The sequence below is a fragment of the Akebia trifoliata genome, chromosome 7 (assembly GCF_017979445.1).
Source record: "Akebia trifoliata isolate Shusen 1 chromosome 7, ASM1797944v1, whole genome shotgun sequence".
Lineage (NCBI taxonomy): Eukaryota > Viridiplantae > Streptophyta > Magnoliopsida > Ranunculales > Lardizabalaceae > Akebia > Akebia trifoliata.
In genome coordinates, this window is record NC_141381.1 from 8113889 (window position 1) to 8132528 (window position 18640).

The 18640-nt window shown below is 35.6% G+C and overlaps 1 protein-coding gene across 1 annotated transcript in view; it reads left to right on the plus strand.

The window, feature by feature from the left end:
* The first annotated feature begins 3866 nt into the window (after positions 1–3866).
* Positions 3867–18640, plus strand: part of ABCG7 (ABC-2 type transporter family protein) — a 29904-nt gene continuing 15130 nt past the window's right edge. The window contains exons 1-4 of the mRNA XM_086447323.1: positions 3867–4205; positions 12135–12325; positions 14241–14391; positions 15153–15285. Of these exons, the coding sequence (XP_086303449.1) occupies positions 3933–4205; positions 12135–12325; positions 14241–14391; positions 15153–15285 (748 nt within the window). The 5' untranslated portion in view covers positions 3867–3932. The remainder of the gene's footprint in view (positions 4206–12134; positions 12326–14240; positions 14392–15152; positions 15286–18640) is intronic.

Sequence of the window (18640 nt, forward strand, 5' to 3'; positions counted from 1 at the left end):
AGGAGTTTTACATTTTCCTATCTAGAAATTCCATGTTGATTTATGATTTGCTAATTTGAAAATTTTATGTTCTTTTGAAAAATTCGTATTCACAAATTTCTAATTTGGTAACTTATCCTATATTTGTACTTTTCTATTTTGGAAATTTTATTTTTATAAATTTCTAATTTAAGAATTCATTATATATTTATAAATTTCTAATTTAGAAACTTCATAGGTTGCTAATTTAGTTGTTTCACATTCATGATTTTCTAATTTAGAAATTTTTTACAAATTCCTATTTTTTACTGAATTGCAAAATATGTGCATATGTGGATTTTTAATTGAAGTAGATTGCCACATGAACTTTAGAACATGGGATGTAATTATACTTTTTTTATTATAAAATTTCCTTTTTTGTATGAATCATTTAAATATTTGAAAAAACTTTAATCAAAAGATTCGTTTAACAAATCTAATATAAATTGATGATGATCAGACTTTAATCTTTGCCCATTGACTATATGATAGTTTTTTATCGTAGTAGAGACTAATTATCTCGATCGAGTAGGTTCGATGCCTAAAACCTTTCGAAACCCGTAATTTGACCATTTACCTATTTCTCTTTCTCATGGATCGATCTGAATTCATTTTGAAGTTATTTTTTATTCCTAGACCTAAACTAGGTAGCAACTCCTAATTCTCAGACAAATCTCCCGTTTACCAATCGAATTCCTTTTTTGCTATTTAGTGAAGATGGGTCAAGGCAATTTCGAGTTGTTGAAAAAAAATCAAAATCTTTTCACCTTAATCCCTTACATACTAGCTCTGTAGACACCCAAATTTGATTGGGCCTTCAACGCAAAATGCCCCAAAAATCGTAAAAATTGGAATGGGTTCCGAGGCCTAAACCTACAAAAATCCAATGAATTTTGTCATTCATTTTTAAATAAATGGCCTAAGGTTTCTCGCGTGGCCCATGGACCAAATCCCTTACCATCCTTTACACTCTTCAACTCATTCCAACATAAGCCCAAACCCATCCTTATTTTACCCATTACCCAAGCCCAAATCATTCAACCCAAATCCATTCCTATTCAACCAATAACCTAAGCCCAACCAAAACATTCTACCCAAGCCCAAATCATTCAACCCAAATCCATCCTTATTCTACCCATTACCTAAGCCCATTCAACCTAAACCCATTCTTATTCCACCCATTACCCAACACATTACCCAAGCTCAATTCTCTACCCAAGCCCAGCATCACAACCAATCACCCAACATCATCAAGATATGACACATGTCATCACCCCATCTCACTTCTCTCATCCAACCACCAACTCCCATCACCTTAACTATCTCATTACTTTCCTCTAAATACCATCTGCCCACACTTACAACTTACACCCCCCTAACCCATCCTATCCATTCATTCAAATCAAATACTTACAACCTACACCCTCCTTAACCTATCTTATCTATTCTCTCAAATCAAACACTTATAACCTGCACCTCCCCCTAATCTACCCCCATCATTCCTTACAAAACTCATTTCTACAACCTAAACCTACACCTATCATCTCAAATCAAACACTCATCCTTTCCTATCAACTCATCTCAACCCTTCATTTCCACCCATTTTGACACATGTCATCATCTCCTTCACCTTCCAAAAATATCATCAACCACTTCCTTAAATCTTCCATTCTCTTAAATCAAATACTATTTAATCACAACCACGATCTTAAACTCACCTCACCAAACACTCCACCCAAATGGGTTGGGTAGGATCCAACCCATTTGGGTCAAAACTCACCCATTTAACCCCCTTTCCCTAAATACCCTTCAATCTCCTCTAAATTACACCCACTTCTTTCTCAAAATTATAACCATTCTATCATTTTTCTTCATTTCACCTAACTCTACCCCTCAAAATAACTCTCAAATTCTATAAATACCCACTCATTCTCAACTCTCAATACCTAATGAAAATTTGACAAAAAAATCTTCTAAAAAAAGACAACTCACAACTCTCTACTCTTACTCAACTCACCTTACTACTCTCAACCCTCAATTCTCAACTCTCAACTCTCAACTTTCTCTCAAGCAAATCAATAAAAGAAAAAGAAGTTCATCAAGGAAAGTCAAAGGAAGATCAAGATTGGGTCAATGTGGGTTTGAATAAAGGACACCCCCTCTAACTTCCCTCCTCTGCTCACCCCCTTCTCTACACATTTGCACACACACCACGATGATTTAAATCACCAAATGGCCCCTTCTTCATAAAGGCGCTTTCAATGATTTGAACCAATATCGAAAGCCCCTCATATTTGAGGGCACACATTGAATTATTTTTTGATTTCATTTTCTTTTTTATTTTAAAAGATTGAATCCGAGGTTACCACATTACATGGATGGGGTAGGGTGCCTAACACCTTTCCTACTCCATAAATGGACCCCCTTACCTTGAATCAAGGTTGGACTATGTACCATATTCGCACGAGAGTCATCAAAGTGTCAAAATGACATGTTTTTCAAAAAATATGACATCGGGTGATCATTCACACCCCTTTACCAAAAATGAATGGTGGCGACTCTAAAAATACCTCAAAGTGGAGGGATGTTTCAAAAACACGAAAATCCCATGTCCACAAGCTCGTTTATGCGTTTTTGTACAATAATAAATATGGAGTAGAGAAGGGAAAAAGAATGAGGAAAAATAAGATCATTTGAACCTCGACCGCAAGGAAGAAGTATAAGAAAATGAAGGAAAAAGAAAAAAAGAAAAAATGATGTCGAAATCCTTTGAACCTTATGTCACATAAACAAAAATGGAGGAAGAACAATGCAGAAGAAAAAGAAAATGGAAGAAGAAGAGATGATGAAAACTTGTAAAACAAGCTTTTGTCATCTTTTTTTTCTCTCTTAAGTCACATCAAATTAGAAAATTTGACTTCACCTTTTGAGGGTAATTTGATCTCTTTTGCATATTACAATATTGTTTTGAGAAAATGGTACAAACCGATAATGATTTGGTAATAAATGAAAAAAAAATTATAATTTTTTTGATAAATTTTCCCTTTAAATTTATACTAACTTAGAACTATATTTTAAATTTATATTAACTAAGAATTTTTGAATATTATAGTTGCACATATAACATGCATCCATAATATATATTTATTCATGAGCAAATTGAACTCATGAACTTGAACAAGTTATCTCTTTCTACTTCTACCAACCGGATTTGTTATAAGATGGTGAACCATGAACCCGAGTTCATATCAAACGAACAAATAAAACATGAAAGATAGTTTGAATAAATGTAAAAGTCGATCTAATTGCACACATTGAAATGACAAATCACACCCATTTAAGTGAATTTGTAAAAAAAAAAAAAAAAAATACTCTCCTTCTTCCTCCTCCTCCTCCTCTCCTTCATCTTTTTTCCTTCCTCCTCTTTTTATTATTATTTATGTACTTCAGAGTTTTGTGAGGGATTGAAGAGGTTTAATTTCATCTTTGCGTTTATTTATCTATTTTCTTCATTTAAAATTGCTTGAGGGGCATTTTAGTAAAAAAAATTTAATCCTATTGACAAGTCGAAGCATCTCACAATAAATCCCGTAGTCATTTAAAATAAAAGCAGATCTTAGAGTGTGTTTCACACTGTATTGATGTGATGGCTGTAGATGTGTTTCCTCGAGATACAAGGGCAAAGCATCTATGGTAACGTGCGCACCTCTTCATCAACGCAGGGTGAAACGCAGTGAAAAACGGAGTCCCTGGACACCACAAAATAAAAATGGAGAAGATGGATAAAGATTTGTTCACTCATTTTATTGTAAAAAAATAAAATGCAGAAGATAAATATATTTTTCACTCATTTATTTTGACGAGATCAGTTCCTTTGGAGTGAGAGGCAGATAAACAAAACAGTGGAAGAAGAGATGGTGGCATTTGGCGGGAAGAAAGTGGGTCAGATGGTGAATTTTGGCGGGAATGGTGTGGGTCAGATATTGGTAGCTGTGGCTGCAGCTTTCCTGCTACGCTTGTTCTCTGGTCCTGGTCCAGCGCTATTACCGGAAAATGAGGCCGAGGACGAAGACAAGTCCGCCGGAAAAGACGAAGATTCAGAATCTCTGGTCCCAGGAAAAGTTATTCCGGTGACAATTCGCTGGAGCAACATCACATGCTCTCTCTTAGACAAATCTGGAAAAACAGTAAGCTTTATTCTATTGTTAATGAATTCGAAAACTGATACATAGATGCATATGTCAGCACAATATGGGTTTGGAATGGCATAGGTTAGAATGATTTTAGTATGATTTTTGGAGAAGAAATCTTGGACTAGTTTAGAAGAAAATCATTGGTAATATTATTTCAAGAAAATTGTCAACATATTGTGCTAGAAATTAGGAGTCCAGAAATTTGGATTTCCAACTGTGCTAAATTCTTTCAATATTTGTACACACACAAAAAAAAAAGAAGATGAACAAAAATAATATTTTCATAGATCAGTTGCAATTTTTTGGTAGAGATTGTGTTCCAAATCACAACAAATGTTCAATCGTACAATCCAACAGTAGTAGACTTGAAAAGTGTTAGCGTGGCTAGTGTGAGGGTAAATGTAGAGGAGAAAAATGAGTTCTGAGTTAAAATTGGTCGACACTGGGCATTGGCTTTGTGTTCATATATATATATATATATTTTCTCTTGTTATAGATGAAGTAATGGGTAAAAAACGGGGAAAAATCAAAATAGTGTTAGAACAATTGAACGATTGAACAATTGAACTTTTGAACAACGGTAGAGATTTTGAACAATTGAATGAAGAGGTGATGAAAACAAGAAATTGATTAAATGAATAAGAAGAAGGAGATTCAGGTTGAATCAAAGTTGTTCTCTCTTAGAAGTTGCTGGTTGTAGAAATGGAAAGGAGTGGTGATTAAAGAGGAGAGTAGAAGAGGAGTATCGAGGATGGTGCTTTTGTCTGAGGAAGGTTTATGGCTGAGCAAGGTTTTAGCCTTAGTGGGGGTTTTTGTTAAAGTGATGTGGGAGAAGTTTGTGGTTAATGGTAGAACACTGTTGCCTCAGAGAACAAGAAACAAGTGGAAAATTTGTTAGACTTCAGTTGTTCCAGGATACGCTCAGAACGCAACTGATTGTGCTGCCTGAAGGTGCGTGTGGCAAAGGGTGGAGGGGTCTGAGTTTGGGACTGAAGGTTCATTTCGAAACAGAGGAGAAGATGGTGGAAAAAGAGGTGGGTATCCAGAAAGAGTTGAAGGAAGCAGAGCTAGGGGAGCTGGTTGGGGCTAACTTGGGTTTATGGGTACTTCAGGAAGTGATGTAGGGTAGAACACACAAACTTAGAGTTAATGTTAAAAATCTGGTTTTAGGGTGAAATCTAAAGAACTAAGAGTAATAAAGAATCTCTATGTCGAGCAAAACAGACTAGAAACTTCAATCTAGGTTTGAGATTGATATAAATCAATTGCAAACACTAAAATTAAGAACCAGTATCGGGTTCTTATACTCAAAATAAAATAAAAAAGCAAAGAAAGGGAAGAAGTCTCTTATTTTTCTTTTATTAATCAATCTTCAAAAAAACTAACTCACTGAATTTGTTTATTGGAGCTCCTTATATAGATAACTCATTCATAACAATTTAGAAACCTTCTAAAATATTAAAAAGTAACTTCTTAATATATCTATAATATATTACTAACTTTCTAATCTTATTTGAAATTAATTTTGATATCTAAAAGGACTTCTAATTATAACCTAAAAAATAAAAACAAATTTTAAACATAAAACAAATTAGAAACTAACTAGGAAAAGAAACTTTCTAAAATTGAAATAGAAACTTACTAGGACTATTTAAGCAACTTAAAAAATAGAAACTCAATGAAAGAAATAGTCTGCAGAGAAGTTGGACAAGGTTTTGTGGATCGGTCAAAGTTTGGGTCGAGTTGACTCGGCCAATGCTGCTGATTTCTTTCTTCGATGCATTTTAACTCAATTGTAGGCATCGAGATAAGTGTTGGCAAGCCTATCTACATCATCCATCCTAGATTGGAGAGAATTCTCTCTGGAATTCGTAGCAACATCATCGGAAGGATTATTACCAAAGTATGGAGATAGGTGTTTGACATTAAAAATCGGAAATGCATAAAGTAGCGGGTAGTTTAAGCAGGTAGACATTAAAATTGATCTTCTTTAGCACTTTGAAAGTCCCAATCTTTTTGAAAGCAAGCTTTCCTCCCGAAGCCATCTTGTCTTTAGTTAGGACAGCCCAAACAAGATCACCAACATCAAAGTCAACCAAACACCTTGAAGTATTTTCATGGGATTCGTATTTCTGAGTACTTTCTAAAAGTTTTTCCCGTGTGCGAGCATGAATGTCCGATGATGCATCTCTCACGTGTTTAAAATTCCTTTTCGCAAGCAAGTACCTGTTACCAGGAAGACGAATGGGTGCAACATCTTTCTTTTGGTAGAGAACCATCTTCTTGCCATTCCACATGAAGGAATACGTGTTTTTCTTGTCGTCATAATGTACATCTTTGTTATACTGCCACGGCCTACCCAAAAGTAAGTGACATGCATCCACAGGGATCACATCACACCAAACCTTGTCTTTGTAGGTGCTCATGTTGAAATGCACCAAACACTACTTGTCTACTTGAGCCTTGTTATGCTTTTGGAACCACTGAAGCGTGCACCGAAAAGGATGTGATTTTGTAGGAAGCTTCAATTTATCAACCGCCAGTTGATTTAAGACATTCTCACAACTTCCAGATTCAATCAAGACGTGGCCTACTTTTCTTCCAATGTTAGCAGTAGTTTGGAAGACTTTGTGTCTTAACCACTTCTCATTATTAGGCCTTTGGGATGTGAAATAGGTCATTTTAACAACTAAAAGTGTTTGTCCATCTTCGCTATGATAATCTTCTTGATCTATAGCCTCAATGTCCTACACTTCCTCATTGTCTTCAATTGGAGGATCATCAATATCATCATTAGAACTCAATAAGGCAGCGATAATCTTCTTTTTGTTTGGACAATTTTCAACCTTGTGTTCAAACTTCTAATATATGTTGCACTTCCTACTGAAAAGAATACTCTTCTCCTTGGTGTTGGTTCCTAAAGTAGCAGCCTTTGTTAAAGGGATAAATGTGTCATGACCTTGGGGTTGGAATAAGAGAAAGTCCAAGGAGTGCCATTCTTGGAGAATTGCAACTCAATCAACTATGCCCATTGAAAGGCTTTTGTAACGCTTGTTGGCATGTATTGTAATAACGGAATTTTAGTATTCTGCCTTAAACCACCAATGAAGTGAGATGTTTGTCGGGGAGGGAGGTTGGGGGTAGGGAATTTCGATTTTGGCTATAGAGATTTTGGGGAGGATTTTTGGTAATGGAAACGGCTTGGGGATGGGAAGAGATACCTAAACCAGCAAATTGAGGAAGAGAATACAACCATGTAGAGAGTTTTAAAACATCTTCTTTAACTTAGCGAACCCTTTGTAGTGGTTGTTCTAATTCGGCCTTGACCACAGATTGAATTTCACTCCAAAGTAATTTGAGTCTCTCTTCAGTAGCTTGTTCTTCCTTCGAAGTTCCTTCATTTCTCTATCATGCTTTGCCAACTTTTTGTCGTACTTTGCTTGAATTTGCTTTAAATCCACCTCCAATCTCACATCAATTGATTGATAAACATTATCAAACCGAGTAGTAATTTTCTCAAGTGCACTACGTACTTTTCTGTGCATAATATGTTCTTGTGCGTCTCCCTTCAAAGGATCGTGTCTCCTTGTACCCATCGGCATGATGAAGAACAAAAGATTATTGCTCTAATACCAATTGATGTAGGGTAGAACACACAAACCTAGAGTTTATGTTAAAAATTTGGTTCTAGGGTGAAATCCCAAGAACTAAAGGTAATAAAAAATCTCTATGTCGAGCAAAATAGACTAGAAACTTCAATATAGGTTTGAGATTAATGAAAATCAATCGCAAACACTAAAATTAAGAACCAATATCGGGTTCTTAAACTCACAATAAAAAAATAAAAAACAAAGAAAGGGAAGAAGTCTTTTATTTTTTATTTTTTATTAATCAATCTTCAAAAAAACTAACTCACTGAATTTGTTTATTGGAGCTCCTTATATAAATAACTCCTTCATAACAACTTACAAACCTTCTAAAATACTAAAATGTAACTTCCTAATCTATCTATAACATATTACTAACCTTCTAATCCTATTAGAACTCAATTTGGATATCTAAAAGGACTTCTAATTATAACTTAAAGAATAAAAACGAATTTTGAACATAAAACAAATTAGAAACTAACTAGGAAAAGAAACTTTCTGAAATTGAAATAAAAACGTACTAGGACTACTTAAGCTACTTAAAAAATAGAAACTCAATGAAAGAAAGAGTCTTAAGAGAAGTTGGACTAGGTTTTGTGGACCGTCAAAGCTTAGGTCTAGTTGACTTGGTCAATGCTGTTGATTTATTTCTTCGATGCATCTTAACTCTATCATAGGCATTGAGATAAGTGTTGGCAAGCCTATCTACATCAGGAAGCCTCACTTGAGAAGAATGATAAAGGAGCTAAAGTTAATGAGGAGGATTGTTTTTGGGTCTAACACACACTATTTGTCAAACATTATAGACCTCTGACTATAGTTCTTATTGTGTATGTCGATGGCATTGTCATTACAAGCAATTGCCCCACTGAGATCCAAACTTTGAAGCGTCTTCTTGGAAATCACTTTGAAGTAAAAGACCTTGGACTTTCGAGATATTTTTTGGGTATTGAGGTAGCTCAGTCCAAGATAGACATTTTTATCTCACATCGCAAGTATGTGTTAGATCTACTCTAGGAGGTGGGCAAACTTGGGGTCTAAACAAGTTGATACTCCAATCGAACCTAATCGTTGATTGAGTGACAGTGATGGTGAAGCCCTTAAGATATCAGTTGTTATCAACGTTTGTTGGGTAAACTCATCTACCTATTTCTTACGTGACTTGACATTGCCTATGTTGTAAGCATTGTTAGCCAATTCATGTATGCCTCTTTTATGACATATCTTGATGCTACCCTACGCATCCTTCGATACCTGAAAGGATGTTCGAGGAAAGGCTTACTATTCTGTTCCCATGGCACATAAGTGTGGAAGCATGAACTGATGCTGATTGGGCGGGCTCTATTACTGATCGTCATTCGACTTCCTAGTCCGTTGGGATTGTGATTGTAATCTTTTGGAGGCGTAGTTTCTTTCGAATCTTGTCCTATTCTTGTTTTGTTTCTTTTTTTCTTTATGTAGGTCATCTCGATTTATCATTGTATTTCTTTTCCCTTTATCTATTAAGAAAAAGATGATGTAATGGGTCATATTCAATATTACTTATCTTGGTGTAGGTTATCCATGGATTAGATAGGGACTCAACACAAAGCTAGAATTATGGAGAGAGATCTTGGAGTTAACTGGTTTTAGAAGAAATACAAGCACGACCGAGTATATAGATTGTAAATTTAATACTGACACTTATGAGGAAGAATGTCTAGTAAAAATTGATGCTCTAAAAATACCCTGAAGCGATTACTTTCCTTACCTTGAGTCTATTATATACATGGATGGAAAGATTGAGGAAGATGTTATCTATAAAATTAGAGTTGGATGGTTACAGTGGGGGTGCACTTCTGGAAAGTTATGTAACAAATGTGTACTAATCAAATTGAAAAGGAAAATTTTACAAGACAATTGTAAGCCTAGTTGTGCTTTATGGAACTGAACGTTGAGGGGTTAAAAAACATTATGTTAATAGATTAAACATAGAAGAGGTGAAGATTTTGAAATGGATGAGTGGAAAGATAGAATAAGAAACGAATACATTCAAGAAAATGTAGGAGACTGTGAGTAGCTCCAAAGTGATAACCTAAAACAAAGTTAACTAAGATGGTTTGGGCTTGTCAACTGAGATTAATTACGTTTTTGGTTAGAAGAAATATTCAAGTTGAAGGTCTTAAAAGAGTGAAGATTTTAGAGCTCTTGTTCTCGTGGAGTAAACTTTATAAGGAGTTTAAGGGGATTTTCTTTGAAGATTTTGTTGTGAGATGGGATAGGGTTTGTTTATTGTCGTGAGACTCTCTTGTTTGTTTTCGTTGTAGTTTGTTTCTTTTTCTTGTTTCTTTCTCTTTGTTTTGGGTTGGTCTACTCGACCACCCCCCTTGTTTTTTCATCTTTCAATAAAATTATCTTTGCCGATCAAAAAATAGTGTAAAGAAGACCAAGAAGAACGTGGATAGAGATAGTGAAATCAAATATGAACTCATTTTCAATAAACAAAAGGCTAACTATGTTGAGATGGAAGGACATTTATGAGGCAAAAGGCTAACTATGTTTAGAAATTAGGGGCTATTTTCCGAAGATCTTTTGTTGAGAGGGAAGGACACTTATGAGGCGAAAGGCTACCTATGTTGAAAGAAGCTATTTATGTTAGAAGGTTATTTATGTAATTAGGTCTATTCGTGTAAATAGACCTCCATGTTTTTATTTTCCATTGTGAGGCTATTAGTGTTTGTTCTCTTCTTTTCTCTCCCTCTCTCTCTCTCTCTCTCTCTATCTATATATATATATATATATATATATATATATATATATATAACACATGATCCCTATTTTTCTATTTTTTCTTTACCATCTATCTCCTCTTCATTCTCCAAAACCCTTTAACACAAAAACCTCAATCCACTTTTTCAACTTGGTATCAGAGCGAAGGTACAACCTTTTTTTTCATGAATAATGTTTGTGAATAGTATATTGGGTAAGCCATACATGTGAACAACGTTCATGAATAGTATTTTGTGAACAGAATTGTGGAACTGTTTGGTAATTTTTCTTTCATCCATTCGATTGTTTCCTAAAAAAAATGTGTTCATTTCCTTGTTTTATGGGTTTGATTATTTATTGTTGGTGGCTTATGGGTTTGGTGTGCAAGATCCTATGAATTTGTATTGTGACAACAAGGTTGCAATCAATATTGCCAATATTCTTATTTAACACAACCGAACTGAACATATTGAAATAGATAGACACTTCATTTGTGAAAAGCTTAAAGATGGACAAATCTGCATCCCATAAATTACTACAGAACTTCAACTGACATATGTCTTGACTAAGAGTGAATAAGCTTCGATTGTTTCAGATTTCTTCCAAGTTAGGAATCATTGATATCTTTGCTCCAACTGAGGGGGAGTGTTGAGAGAAGCTATTTATGTTAGAGGGGTTTATGTAATTAGGCCTATTTATGTAAATAGATCTTCATGTCTTTATTTTCCATTGTAAGGGCATTAGTGTTTTTTCTCTTATACATCTATGAAAGATGGAGGGAGAGTGTGTAACATAACACATTAATCCTATTCTTTTTTTTTTTCTCATCTGTCTCTCTTTTCTTCATTCTCCAAAATCCTAGAACACAAAAACCTTGATCTACTTTTTCTACTAACTATGAGCATTTTTTGTTTTATGGTGGTTAACTCAACCATCAATTTCACTCAATTTTATAAAAACAAATTTATACGTTAAAAAAAATAGATAGAGAAAGACTTATCATTAACCAAGCTTCTTGTTCTGTATGTTATCCTAAAGAAGGTGATGCCTTACAACTCATTGAGTTTGAGGTCAATTGGCTTCTTTCTTTTCTTCTCCTAGTACTCAAGTGTCTTTTTCTCACTAAACCAACATTGTTGGGATAAGGAAAAACTCAGGTAATTGTACTCCAATAAAAACATAGAAAAGTAGAAGAAAAACCATTAAAAATCAATGGAAATTTGTTGAGGAAAAATAAGATTAAGATCTAATTTTTTTCTTTTGCTATTTTTCTTTCTTTTTAGTTGTGCAAGCCAAACCAAGGAGATCCACTTTTAAAGAAGATAAACAAAAAATTTTTAGTAAGGGTCTCCATGTGAGACACATAATTGTAGGACTAACCCCTCGTCTACCCTCCCCCAAATAATGAAACTATAAATGTGGAATGTTAGAGGATGGCTTTAGCCTTGTAAAGATTCCACTAAATTGAACTTTTCAAACACCATTTTTTTCATTAAAATATATAATATATTGTTATTTTACCTTGTAGGTGAGATCCCTTCTTAAACATGTCAGTGGGGAGGCAAGGCCTGGAAGATTGCTTGCTATCATGGGGCCGTCAGGATCAGGAAAAACGACACTTCTCAATGTTCTTGCAGGGCAGCTAGCAGCGTCACCTCGATTACATTTGTCGGGCATTCTGGAAGTCAATGGGAGATTGAAATCAAACAAAGCTTATAGGTACGTTTGGTTTGCATGATTGGATTTGATGATCATACAATTGTGGTTATTCCGATTATGTCTTTATGCCAAGGTTTTTAATATCAATTTTTTGTCTTGTCTTGACACTCATAGAGAAAGAGATGACTTGGATGAAAACTTTTCTAACCTGCTTCAGATGGATTGTTTTAGTGCATATTTATATTTAAATTATATCAAAGCATTATCCCAAAGATTTGGAGTCAGCTAAACAAATCTTGTTCCTTCATTCAACTTTTTTTAGAACCATATATTACGTTATCGAAAGTGTGTTCTTGTCTACTTTCACTATCCCAATCCACGTTCTTTTGGGTCTCTCTCGTCGGGTTAGCACCTTCAACTTGCTTATTCCTTCGAACTAGGGTTGTAATCTACCTTCGTTGAATGTGCCCAAACCATCCCAATCGACTTTCTTTTAGTTTATTGCCTATTGGAGTTAATGCTACATTTTCTCGAATCCATTCATTTATTTTATCTTTCCTAGCCTTTTCATTCATCCATCTCAACATTCTTACCTCTGCTATGCTTAATCTCTTAGCATGATACTTCTTGACCGCTGAACATTCAACTTTATAAAGAATAACTGGTCTTATTATTGCCAGTATTTATATTTAAATATTAATTTTTGTTTGTTTGTTATTAGCTAGATTAATATTAAAATTATATATTTTTCGCTGCATAGAAAAATCTAGTCTAATAGATTTTCATCATTATATGTATATAGGGGGCATTCGGAGCTCACAATCTTATTCTCACAAAAGTCTCACAACACGTTTGTCCTATGTGGCTTAAAAGTTTCGGATGGCTGATTTTTTGTGAGGATGATCTCTATGGCGAGGAGATCATCATCACCAAAAATCATCCGAATCTGAAACTTCTAAGTCCATCAAAAGTGGTTTACAAATTTTCGGTAAACAATCGTTCACTATTCTAAAACCACTTTTGATGGACTTAGAAGTTTCAGATTCAGCTGATTTTTGGTGAGGATGATCTCCTCACCATAAAGATCATCCTCACAAAAAATCAGCCCAATCCGAAACTTTTAAGCCACATAGGACAAAACGTGTTGTGAGACTTTTGTGAGAATAAGGTTGTGAGCCAAAGCCACCCATATATATATATATATATATATATAAACAATTAAATTCTTAAAAATCAGTTATATTTATATGAAGAAACACCAAAACTGATGTATACCGGTTGACTCGGCCAAGTTCTCAAAAAACAACCCAGATTTTCAAAATCTTGGATGCGATGACCTAGGGCTCAGAAATCTTGCTCAAGGAAAAGTATCCTTAATCTATCATGCTTCATGCCCTATGTTTTCTGGTCCTACTTTCCATTCTTGTGTCCTTCGAAAAGCTGGCTAAAGTGTAAGTCACCACATAAGTGAAGTTGTTTTAATTATATCCAATGACCTCTATGCAAAGAGCACCAACATAAGCTTGCCACCTAGGGTGTTGGAAATTTTGGCTAGTGGATGTAAGATGTGGCACAAAGGGGAACTGTTGTAGATTTGATACTGAGGTAATTTGCTAAAAAAAAAAAAAAAGATTTAATATCCTTACATCAATTTAAGAAAATTGGGAGATCACTGACCATTTTTATCAGGAATTAAAATTACTGTATAGAGAACTCAAAATGATTATAATCATATGTAATTAGCGTTGAACTCATCTAATTGTGGGGTTACCTTTGGGTTTATAAGTCACCACCCAAGGCCCTAGCATGCAATTGCTTCGATCTGCTCTTGAGCAGGCTGAGCATCTCATTATGAATGGCTGAGTCATGGAAATCTTGCTTGGATGCCTTTTGAGACCGAAAACTCGCCCAAGTTGTCTTGGTCTTGTCTGAGATTTAAAACCATGATTTAACTTCTTATTCTTTGGTTTTGTAGGTTTGCTTATGTGAGACAAGAGGACCTTTTCTTTTCACAGCTGACTGTACGGGAGACATTGTCTCTTGCTGCTGAACTCCAACTTCCTGACGTATCTTCCATGGAAGATAGAGACGAGTATGTGAACAATCTTTTGTTCCGATTGGGCCTGGTAAGACTGGATTTGTTACTAAGTTTTCTCCAAGATAAATTTCCATTGTTCTGTTTTAGTTTTTATGTCCTTCTTGGCTGGTATACCATAATACCAAGTGCTTAAAATAAGAGAGCTGCTATTGGCACCCAACTTTTACTTATTACACCCCAATTAAAATAGAGAGATTCTATTTACACACCAACGTTGCTAACGCCTCCCCTATTCATATGTAAATCACCAAAGAATTAGCACACATATTGGGGTGGCGTTAGCAAGAGTTGGTGTGGCAATAGAAGCTCTCTTAAGAAAACAAAAAAAGTTAATGGTTGACAATAAGTAGAAGTTGGAGTGCCAATAGAAACTCTCTCTTTCTTTCTACTTTTTTTTTTTTTAAAGATTTTTATTTGTTAGATTTAGGATTTTATACCGGCTTAATCCTAATTGTAAACAACTACTGAAGTTGTTTGAATGTGCTATAATGCTTTGTAATACTGAATTAATAACTTGAACCAAACTTTTGTAATGTTTGAATGGTGTGTTTTAATCTATAATTAGGATGTGGTAAATCATTTATGAAATTGGGGTGTAATAAGTAAAAGTTGGGTTGCCAATAGCAGCACTATAAAATAAATACACTTATAATTTTGTCTTCAGTCATTTGCTTGCCCTTTCACTTTTTATGGATTTGGGATTAAAAACTTAGTTCTCATGGATAAAATAATGTGAAACTTATGAGCTTCGTCTTTTGGGTATGCTTTTTATTCTTATTCCTTAAAAAGGTCAATTGTGCTGATTCTAACGTTGGTGATGCGAAAGTCCGTGGAATCAGTGGTGGGGAAAAGAAACGTTTATCACTTGCATGTGAACTGATGGCAAGCCCATCTGTTATATTTGCGGATGAACCCACAACTGGTACGCTTTTTTCAGTAATCTTCTAAAGGGAGTAAATCTTCTGCTTTTGATTTTCAATACAATTTGACCAGCTAATGGTTTTCATAATTGCCTGCTGTCCTTGGAGAATATCAAACACTAAAAAACTCTTTAAGAATAGTATGTGTCATGCAAATCAAACTAGTGCAGAAGGGTCACAACATATTATTAGGTCACATCTAAACGAAACTCTTTGGTCAAAACTCAACCCCTGTAGTTGACTGTAACGATTGGAACTTTCTTTTTGGTGGAACATCTAGTGGCTTTATCATCCCCTAGAACAGTCTGTGATTGATTGCATTGTTGTTGAATGCTGTCTGGCTTACGTATTCTGACCTGGTTGATGGACGTGAAGATAGTGCAATCATGAAGCTCATGCATTCAACTAATCTGAATGTAACATCTTCAATTATATCTCACAAGACAAGCTTCTTCTCCCTATGGAACCCTTAAAGTATTTTTCTATTTCTTTCTTTCCATATGTGAAATATCATAGCACAATTTGCTGTGTTTATCATAGGAAAAAAGATACTATTAGTTAAAAACGATGAAGAGAAAAGTAATTTAATTGATTAGCCCTAATTAGGCTTTAAAGGGGAATTACGAAGTCTAATAAATTGTAAAGATTAAAAAGGACATAAGACTAAAAAATCTAGTAAAACAGAATTATTCAACATTCCCCCTCAAGTTGGTGCATGGATATCAACAATGCCTAACTTGGACAAGACACCTTCGAAGGTGGTTTTGCTAACCCCTTTAGTAAGAATATCGGCGAATTGTTTAGATGTAGGAACAAATGGAGTATAAATTTGGCTAGAAACAATCTTCTCTCTAATGAAATGTTGATCAACTTCGATATGTTTCATTTTGTCATACTAAACCAGATTTGCTGTTATGTTAATGGCTGATTTATTATCATAATATAGTGAAAAATGGACTGTTACGGGAAGATACAAGTCAGCTAGTAAAGTCTTGAGCCACAACAACTCACACACTCCAAGTGCTATAGCACTGTACTTTGACTTAACACTGGACCGAGAAACCACATCATGTTTCTTACTACGCCAAGTTACTAAGTTTCCACCACTACAGTATCCCGAAGTGGATCGTCTATTAGTCATTGACCCAACATAATCTGTATCTGTCCACTCCTCAATGCGAAGATGACCATGATTACTAAACAAAATACCTCGACCAAGACATCCCTTAAGATATCTAAGAATGTGATAGACAATAGTAAGATGAGATGTTCGAGGCGAGTGCATAAACTGACTTACGACACTAACAGTATAGGCAATGTCGGGACAAGTCATAGATAAGTAGATCAATTTTCCCACAAGATGCCGATATTGGCCAATATATGACAAACACTCCCCTCAGAATCAACCAACCTATGATTCTGCTCAATAAGAGTATCAACGGGACAAGAACCAAGTTGATTGGAGTCTCGGAGTAAATCAAGGACATATTTACGCTGAGAGATAAATATACCAGAGTAGGACTGCGCAACCTCAATACCCAAAAAATAGCGAAGATGGCCAATGTCTTTAATCTCAAATTGACGTCCTAAGTAGGATTTGACCTCGGTAATGCCAACACTATCATCTTTAGTAAGGACAATATCATCCACATAAACAATTAGAGCGACAATTTTGCTCTTGGAATGTCGCAAGAAAAGAGTGTGATCAACGAAACTCTGATGGAAACCAAACTGATGCATTGCTCTAGTAAAACGCTTAGACCATGCACGAGGAGACTGCTTCAGTCCATAGAGAGAGCGACGAAGATGACGTAGGAAAAATAGGTATGAGAAAATCAGAAGGTTGGACTATATAGACTTCTTTTTGAAGATCAACATTAAGAAATGAATTCTTGACATCTAAGTAAAAGAGAGGCCACCCTCTGATTGCGGCAATAGAAAAGAGAACTCAAATGATGGTTATCTTGGCAATCAGAGCAAATGTCTCCTGATAATTAATCCCATAAGTTTGATCATAACCCTTGGCCACCAAACGGGCCTTATAACGAGCAATAGAACCGTCGGGATTATACTTAAGGGTGAAAATCCAGCGGCATCCCACAACCTTCCTCCCAGGCAGAAGAGGAATAAGTTCCCAAGTCTGAGTCTTTTCAAGAGTATTCAACTCATCAATCATAGTTGTTCGTCATTCAGGATGGGCAATAGCATCTGCAACAGTATTAGGAGGAGAAACAACGGAAACATAAACAAGAAAGCTCCAATAGGAGGGTGAGAGCAGAATCATATATATAATTACAAATATGATCAGTACAAGTATGCTTACCCTTGCGAGTAGCGATAAGACGATCATCACAAGGAACAGTAGGAGGCGGAGGTAGAGGCGAGGAAGCACGTTGGTCTGGAATAGAAGTGATGGTCGTATTGTGTGGTTGCCGAGAGTAAACTTGCAATGAAGGAGGTGACGAGCTGACAGGGGGTGGAGAAAGAGGTACAGGCATGGGAAGAGGAAATAACAAGGGAGAGGGATCATCATTGGGAGAATCTAGAGGAAATCACTCGAACTGAATGTCAATTGACCCATTGTAGTATGAGGTATACTCAAAAAAGGAAACATCCCGAGAAATGAAACGCCTTCGAGAAGGAGGATGATAATAACAGTATCCTTTCTACGAGAAGGAGGATGAAAACAACGGTATCCTTTATGGGTAGAGGAATAACCTACAAAGATACATTTTATGGCCTTTGGGTCAAGTTTAATACAAGTTTGGTCAAGAATTTGAACAAAGCAGATACACCCAAACACACGTGGAAGATGTGGAAACAAAGGACGATCCGGATGAAGCTAAGAGAAGGGTGTAGCAAAATGAAAAACTCGGGAGGGGGTCCGATTAATAATGTAAATAGCAGTAAGAACTGCATCGGCCCAATAGGATTGTGGCATGTTCATGCCAATAGAGAGGACATGGGTTAACTCCAGAATATGATGATTTTTCCTTTCGGATCCACCATTTTGTTGAAGAGTCTTAACATTGGACATTTGGTGCTCAATGTCTCTAAACAAAGTTTCAAAACCTCACTATAGGTGTACTCAATACCATGATCATAATGAAATGTCTTGACGGTACGACCAAATTGGGTATGAATGGCAAGAAATTGTTTGAAGATCCCATATACTTCACTCTTGTGTTTCATAAGATAGACCCAAGTGATGCGATTGTGGTCATCAATGAACAAGACAAAATAACGAAAATCGAGAGTGGATGTAACGGGGGAGGACCCCACACATAAGAGTGAATTAGGTCAAACATATCAGGTATAGTAGTATTCATACTAATAGGATAATGAGAACGCACATGT